At 42.9% G+C, this 8,292-nt stretch overlaps 1 protein-coding gene and 1 long non-coding RNA gene across 2 annotated transcripts in view; both read right to left on the bottom strand.

The window, feature by feature from the left end:
- LOC123971318 (beta/gamma crystallin domain-containing protein 1-like) overlaps positions 1-2,147 on the bottom strand; it is a 29,619-nt gene extending 27,472 nt beyond the window's left edge. Inside the window, exon 1 of the mRNA XM_046050055.1 lies at positions 1,761-2,147. Within this exon, the coding sequence (XP_045906011.1) occupies positions 1,761-2,147 (387 nt within the window). The remainder of the gene's footprint in view (positions 1-1,760) is intronic.
- A 3,187-nt stretch (positions 2,148-5,334) lies between these two features.
- Positions 5,335-7,549, bottom strand: LOC123971385. The gene is made up of 2 exons (XR_006825180.1): positions 6,903-7,549; positions 5,335-6,173 (listed from the first exon to the last, which is right to left on the bottom strand). It is a non-coding gene; the product is annotated as an uncharacterized LOC123971385 (long non-coding RNA).
- Between the last annotated feature and the right edge of the window lie 743 nt (positions 7,550-8,292).

Consider the following 8,292-nt stretch of genomic DNA (forward strand, 5'->3'; position numbering starts at 1 on the left):
CGAAGAGATTCGCCTGGCTTCTAACTGTCTTCTTCCGAGCGCCTACCCTGCTTACTCTGAGATAGCACCTGACTGAATAGCCCTAGAGCCAGATACCATCCCAGCCACGCCCGTTAACGACAGCTCTCTTCTCATTGATCAGTGCACTTGGTATGGTCGCCAGGTTGGTGTTTAGTGGCCAGGAAAATAGGCCCCAAGGATAAGTTAATTTCTGTGGCTAGAGCAACCTATAAGAACCTCAAAGATGTTAAACACTATACCTAACTGATTACTACCTTAGTGAGGAAATAACTTCAATGTCGACTATCGTTCTTTAAATGCAGTGATTATATATTTTATTGCATAAAGTTAGCAAGGGCAAGCATACAACTGAAATTGGTTAAAATTGAGTAAAAATAATAAAACTGTTTAAAATTCAAAACCTGATACGAATAGCTGAGCTTGAGTGTTTTTTGGTTATCTTCTTTTTGGAGAGTAAGGGAGGGGAAGGAGCTGTCCCGGCCGGTGAAATCCTTCCTCCGCTGCTGGGCTGATGACCCTGGTGGAAACTTGAGGCTTTGTCCAAAGCCCTCAAATTGTCTTCAAAAGTCTTCAGTCTTCATTGCATCATGAGTGAGAGAAAATCTTCAGAGTCCAATGATTCTTCAGTTGTCTTGGCTGTTATGGTTATCCTCCGTGGCATGATCTGTTGAAACTTTGCTGAAGAAATCTCTGAAGCGTTCCCTAGTTGTTTGCTGTTCAAATCCCCATCTCTTGTCTTGGGCTCTTGGTCCGGTGCGGTGATGGTCTTGCTCCGAGTCAGATTCCTCTTGAGATCCGCCGAGGAATAACCCCGATCTCTTTCTGGCTTCTCTTTATATATCCTATTCCGTGGCTGATTTCTTTGTCATATCAGCCACCACCCTTATCCTGTCTACGTGACTACTGGCACATAGATTGTTCATCCTTAAATTCAGTTGGGCCAGAGATGTCCTTATTTGGCCATTTCATTTCCCCTTGCTGACCCTTCTCTCCCAATGACTCATAGTCAGGATGTCTTCACCCAAACTTAGTGACCTTTTGCACAGTTATTTAACCTTTACCCTAATTCTCCGTACTTTAACCATATTATGTATTTTACAATCGGAAGATCAATTCAATTTATTAACCTTCAATATCAATGAGATATCCTGATTTTCAATCATCATATCATGTTTAATACCAAATATCTTTCTTTTAATTATTATTCAATATATTGCTTATAGCATTGTTAAGCTCTGTGTTTTGCAGATGGAAGTATGTTGCACTTCCCTTTTCTCACTCACTGTTGTTACTAAAGGGAGAAAGGCTCCAGTTTTCTTCTTTGCGACCTGATAGCAAGAGCGTTGGGATCTCAACTTATTTGAGACCCCCTCCTTGAGATCACTCGCTGCCTTCGACACTCCGATGCTAATATTTAGTGAGCATGAAGTTGTCTTCTTCCTCTTCCGACAGGAATGCTTCTTTCGCACATTTCAGCTTTCTCAGTTCTCTGCCTGCCCAGAGTCCTGAGGTCGTTCTTCTTAGGGCAACCACCCCATTGACAGTGGCCACTCTGACCTAGGGTGGTAGGTTTTGTGTGTTATTGGCCATTTTTGGTTCCTGGTTCTCTTCTAGCTTGGAATTGGCTTGAGTTGCTCAACAACTTGGATTCCCTTCTTCCATAGCACTGTCATGGTGCTTTTCGTGGTGAGGCCATCCACCCTCTTTCCCCTATGACCTGCAATGTATTGACCACATACTTCACACTCCCCAGGGACACGATGAACCTGGCCTCCAGGATCCCAAACTTGTTGCTTCTCCAACTCCTTCCATGTGGGCATGGTGCCTGCATGGCCCAGCGCTTCATGTACGGCCTGCACCATTTCCACCACAGACTCTTCAGGGACCATCCATCCTCTGGGTGTCACATCCCTCATCTCGATCCCGACAAAGACGATCCTCTTGTGCTGCACTGAGCACTCCACTTCATCACTTCCTCGCCAGTGATCTCCCTTTTTCCTATGGGCCTTCTGATGTACCACATCCGGGGGCACTTGGAATTCTGGATCCTCACTGCCGAGGCCTTCTGTTTCTTCCATCTCACTCAGGTGTTTTGGGTCATCTGCTGATGCCGCTGCCGCCGCCATCTCTGTAGTCTTTGTCGTCTCGAGTCGTCTGTTCCTCAAAGCCTCCCTTAGCACTTCGGGTCAGGGATGAGTTGCAGACTGGTTGGCTATTCAGCGCCGCTCTGGGATGCAGCTTGACTGCTCCTCTCGGTCGCTCTCTCCCCCGCTTCTCCCTCTGGATCTCTGCGGGCGGGTGATGCTGCTTCCTCTAGCAGGTCACCAGGCAGCTCCGCTTCTCTGCAGGGCTGCCCCTTCGAGTGTTCAGTCGGATGTCTTCTCCCGCTGGACTCCTTGCTCTGGCGCTTGGCAGATGTCTCTCTGCCGCACGCCTCTCTCGGGGGATTCCACACGAACGACGGTTGGTCTCTCCGTCGGGGTTTCTGCTGTAGGCTCAACGAATCCTTTCGTCGAGCCCCACGTTGGGCGCCACGTGTTAGATCCCGAGTCACCCCTGTTCAGGAGGTACTGGACCAGCTCTCCGTCTTAAAGGGTCCGATCCTCTAGGCCTATGGGTATTACCCTAGTAGGTATGACTGAGGACTGTTTAAGCTGGTGTCGAAGAGATTCGCCTGGCTTCTAACTGTCTTCTTCCGAACGCCTACCCTGCTTACTCTGAGATAGCACCTGCCTGAATAGCCCTAGAGCCAGATACCACCCCAGCCACGCCTGTTAACGACAGCTCTCTTCTCATTGATCAGTGCACTTGGTATGGTTGCCAGGTTGGTATTTAGTGGCCAGGAAAATAGGCCCCAAGGATAAGTTAATTTCTGTGGCTAGAGCAACCTATAAGAACCTCAAAGATGTTAAACACACTATACCTAACTGATTACTACCTTAGTGAGGAAATAACTTCAATGTCGACTATCGTTCTTTAAATGCAGTGATTATATATTTTATTGCATAAAGTTAGCAAGGGCAAGCATACAACTGAAATTGGTTAAAATTGAGTAAAAATAATAAAACTGTTAAAATTCAAAACCTGATACGAATAGCTGAATAGAATATCTTCTTTTTGGAGAGAAAGGGCGGGGAAGGAGTTGTCCTGGCCAAGGAGTTCTTTCCCTCTTCTGCTGGGCTGATGACTCTGGTGGAAACCTGAGGCTTTGTCCAAAGCCCTCAAATTGTCTTCAAAAGTCTTCAGTCTTCAGTCGCAGTTGAAAAGGAGAAAATCTTCCGAGTCCGATGATTCTTCAGTTGTCTTGGCTGTTATGGTTATCCTCTGTGGCATGATCTGTTGAAACTTTGCTGAAGAAATCTCTGAAGCGTTCCCTAGTTGTTTGCTGTTCAAATCCCCATCTCTTGTCTTGGGCTCTTGGTCCGGTGCGGTGATGGTCTTGCCATCCGATGCCTCTTGAGATCCGCCGAGGAATAAACCCGATCTCTTTCTGGCTTCTCTTTATATATCCTATTCTGTGGCTGATCTCTTTGTCATATCAGCCACCACCCTTATCCTGTCTACGTGACTACTGGCACATAGATTGTTCATTTGTTTCAGAGATGTCCTTGTTTGGTCCACTCATTTCCCCTGCTGACCCTTCTCTCTCAATGACTCACAGTCATGAGGCTGTCACACTCAGTCCAGTATTTCGCAACAAGCTTCAACATGTCTGAACATATTCTTTCAATTACATCTATCATTACATGCACATTTCCAATCAATACTATCAAATCATGACATTTTATACCATAGTTATTCATTTCTCATTTCTTTAGTAATTTTTTTATGTAATACGTCTAATACATCATTCTACTGATTGCTATACTTATCACACTTTACACATCACATTCATTTGGAAAGTACCTGATTCTCCTCTTGGTTATTTTGTTTCTTATAGTCTCTTGTGTTATTCAGTCGGAAAGTACCTCGCAGTCCCATGGCCTTAATGGGCCTTTTAGAGTGTTGTTAGTGCGCAGGGATCTCAATCTACTTGACAAGCCCCCTCCATTGCTGAACATCATGACATAAATATATTGTGTCTTCATCCGGCACATTTGAACAAGATGCCGGATAAACAGTTTAAGTGTAAATTGTGTGTCTTTGCAATGCATAATTTAATTTAATCAGTTTTAGATGTGTGTTCTCATTATATTTTGCTTACCAGCGCAAGCACCTGCACTGTGTGATAAAAATCGTGCTACCACTATTGTCCATGTACTTAGTAATTTAATGATTATGTATCCCACCCCACTTTTTGTAGATTTAGGTGAGTCAAATGCCATATGGGATAATAACAGCCTATGAATATGAAGTTCCCCATTTGAATATTAAATGTAGGCAATATTCACTTTACTGTAATAACAAAAGATACCCTTATACTAATAGGATGCAAAAAAATTGACATGTTTTGTGCTCCACAGTGAAGTCATTCGCCTAATGCTAATGGGGGCTCAATTAAATGTCACCCAGGTGACCAAAAAATTGGACAATTTAAAAAGCAGATATAAAGGTGATATTCTGTGTATATATGAACTCTGTGCACATCCATTAACATGACATTTTTCTTCCTCTTTAAATACAATACAGTGTATGACATTCTATTGGTTTCAGTGTGTATACATCTCACTAACAAATCCCATGATTCTTCCTCCCAGGAGATCAAAAACCCACCGACTGGGACAGGGACATTTGGGAGAGAGGCCACAGCAGCCACATGGCCATGGTTTTCATTGATGCATGAGGTGATCGAGGGGTGGTACTCAATTGAGCCCCCGCATCTGATGGACTCAAACATTGAGGAAAGACCTGAGCTTGTGGCTAACATGGCCTCCAGTGATGGCTCATAATCCGCTTGAGCCGGTCATTATGGGGCATGTGAGGAGGAAGAGGAGCCTGCACAGCCGGGCACAAGTACCAGCACCACCACACAGGCAGCTGATGAGCCATCCACCTCTGCCTGTCCCCTACCAACTAAAGACATCCTGGCTTCTTGGAGAAGGACACCAAAAAAGAGGACCAGCAAAATCCAGGAGAATCCAAGATTTTTAGATTGTTTTCTAACAAATTCCTCAAACCAATCATTTATTTTATCATTTGTTGGTTTCAAAGTAAAACAAGAAGTTGTCAGTTAGTAAAATCTGTGTTTTTGAAATTCTGTGTGTAAAACAGTAGAAATTATCAGGGAATTCAATGATTTCAGGCATGTGCCATCAACGTCCTTAAAGTACCTTGTTATTCAAGAAATTTTGTGTTGCCATATTGTACAAATAATCCAAACTCAGTAATTTAATGTACTAGATTGTGCATACACATAGCTGATCAATTACTCAGGGTACATTATATTTTAACCTTTGTGCCCTTCTACATTTAGCATCAGGCAGCACATAGAACTTATATACATGCAGTTGTCTTTTCAATTAAGTGTACAGGACATTTTCAGGAGTTTGAGTGCAAACAGAATCCATTTAAATAGGCTATAATGACTGCAACCGCATAACAAACAAAGGCCTCTTCCTTGTACAAGGTAGTGAAAAGACATGCGTAGCACAACTAAAATTTAAGAACTTAGGAATATACACTAAAACAAAAAGAGCTTTATGAAACACGGTTTGTCATAAAGTGTAGGCCTTTGTCCCAGGTCTTCCTGTCCCCAAGGTCTACAAATAATTGTGTTCTTGCAGCTCCACAGGGTGCACACGTGGAGCAGAGAGAAGCCCTTCCAGTCGGTCTCGCTGGCCATATCTGCTGTGTTAGCCAGCCGTGCAACTGCCTGGCCAACCTCACCCAGTGTTCCAGCAGTTGGCAGTCTGATGATCTCCTGGCGAAGGGATCTTCTCCACTCTGGTTTGCAGCAGTCTGCCAACTGTAGACTTGGGAACATGAAAGGCCCAGGACACCACACTGTATGACAAGCAGAGAGCCAGCCAGTACATAATAATCAATAAATGCACCTCATGTGAGCAGCCTTGTGTGATGGCAGAATCCTTACTAAGGCCTCCATGGACTGTCTGCTCAGCTGTAGTCAGATAGAGGTCCTTCTGGCCATCAAAGTACACAGCAAGGACTGGCACATGGAGATTGAGGGTTGTATGTACTGGTGAAAGGTCAATCTAAAAAAAATATAAAAGAAAACTGTTAATTCCCACACTTCATTTCTTCATGGAATAACATGAAGTCTGAACTACCTTCGATCAAAAAATGTAATACTACAATGCAAGCTATGATGTATACTTCTTTCATCTAGCCAACCTGTCTCAGATATTCCACTTCTTGTGTATAGGCTTGTGCATGTAGGCTACTATAGCTATTTTTAGCAAAATGCCATCATGTCTGTGACACCACGATGGTGGAACGAGCTACCACACGGTATCAGAGCAGGGGCATCCCTCTCTAACTTCAAGAAGCTCTTGAAAACTCATCTCCCACTTTCTATTATAACACCTCTAACTCCTAACCTTTAACATGCACTTCCTGTGCTCCTCTTCTTCTATCCCTTTACAATTATCTTGTATTGATTGCACTCTTTTGTTAACTCTTACTTCTTTCCCTAGGTATTTACCCCATTGATGCGATGTGGTTTAGCTTTTACTAGCATTTATTGCTCCTCTTACTAGTATATACTGTATAGTCAGTTGTAGATCTTGTGCTGTATTTGATGTTCTGTTGATGTTTGTATGTTGTTTCTCAAATGTAAGTCGTTTGGATAAAAGCATCTGCCAAACGACTAAATGTAATGTAAACGTAAATGTCCGATTAGACAACCAAACAGCTCAGTGTCTGCTTTATTTGTGATGTGTTAGTTTAAATACTATAAAGCATTTCATTTGCGAGACAATTACCTGTAGGTAACACAGGATTGCATGCTGCAGTCATCGTCTCCTGAGTCTTGACTGCTCCTGTTGTCTGATGATGCTTCTGGAGAATACGAATCTGGTCAAGCATTGTCTGAGACTTCCAGAGACCTGGTTCCTGGGATTCTTAATTATCTTAATGGGTTGACAGGACTCAGCTGCTATGAACACACCATTTGATGAAGCAGCTGAATGTTGAAAGACGGCGATTGAATTGAAAACACCTACTCATCAAAGTGACAGATTCAATTATTAAGCAAGGCTAAAGACTGTTCTTTCATTACTATCGACAAACTATCAGTGTGGCAAATGACTCCAATGTTAAGTGAATGCATCTAAACTGAGTCATGAAAGCAGGGTTGGGCTAGAGTTCTTGTTGGTGTGAATATAACATAATGACAGGTGGCTGCTTTTTAACAAATCATTTATATTATTACTTTACATAGGTAGCCTACTTGGGAGTAGGCTACAATGTCACAATTTTAATAGCTCTCTTGTTTTTTGCTCAAGTTATCATTTAAATATATAAATTAATTTCTTTCTTGATAGCATAAAATTTGTTGGGCCTCACAGTCTGGCAGAACAAAGACTGGGCCTTCTGATATCCTGTATCCTGTATACCCCGGCCTGTTGAATTTCTACAAGAATGCCCATGTGGCTTGACTACACAAAGGGGGTCACAGATGGTCCTAGTCCATTAATTCACACCTACCTGTGAACTCTAAACTTTAAAACCAAACCAAAGGTTTGTATTGGCTGAAGCTTTCAGGGGGTGGAGTAATCCCAGGAGGTACAGCCATTTTGTCAACGGAGATATAAAACCGAACACCTCCGAACCCTCATTGCCATTCCCAGTCTGTCACAGGACTGTAAGGAGGTAAACAAACTTTGCCTTTCTGCAACTGCTCCAGCAGCCACAGGAGGTATTTCTTTCAGCACTGAACTTTCTTTGTTCCTGAGACTTCCTTGTTCCTACAGACTTCACTCGCTGGACGAGCAACTCTGTTTTCTTCTTTCCTTTTTACCTCTTATTTTTCTTTCTGTTACCAACACAATTTTGAATCCCTAAAGAAACTGTTATACACAAGATAACGTTTCGTGCCTGCAGAAGAAGACGGACAAACTCCGTACTTAACTGAGAGAAGATCACCTCCATGTTACACCTTCTCAAACGTCGACTTCACTGATTACTGTTGCTGCCGCCAAAGAATCAGCTTCGTCAGAACCTGAGGCCAGAAAAACCCACACACCCACACTCTCTACTTTATATCATTTTTGCTTAGAATAGTTAATAGTGATTTACTTGCTAAAGTTATTGATCATTGATCTATGCTCAAGTTAAATAAATACTATTATAATTTTAAGAAGTCGTTGTCTG

This window comes from Micropterus dolomieu, linkage group LG05, assembly GCF_021292245.1.
Source record: "Micropterus dolomieu isolate WLL.071019.BEF.003 ecotype Adirondacks linkage group LG05, ASM2129224v1, whole genome shotgun sequence".
NCBI lineage: Eukaryota > Metazoa > Chordata > Actinopteri > Centrarchiformes > Centrarchidae > Micropterus > Micropterus dolomieu.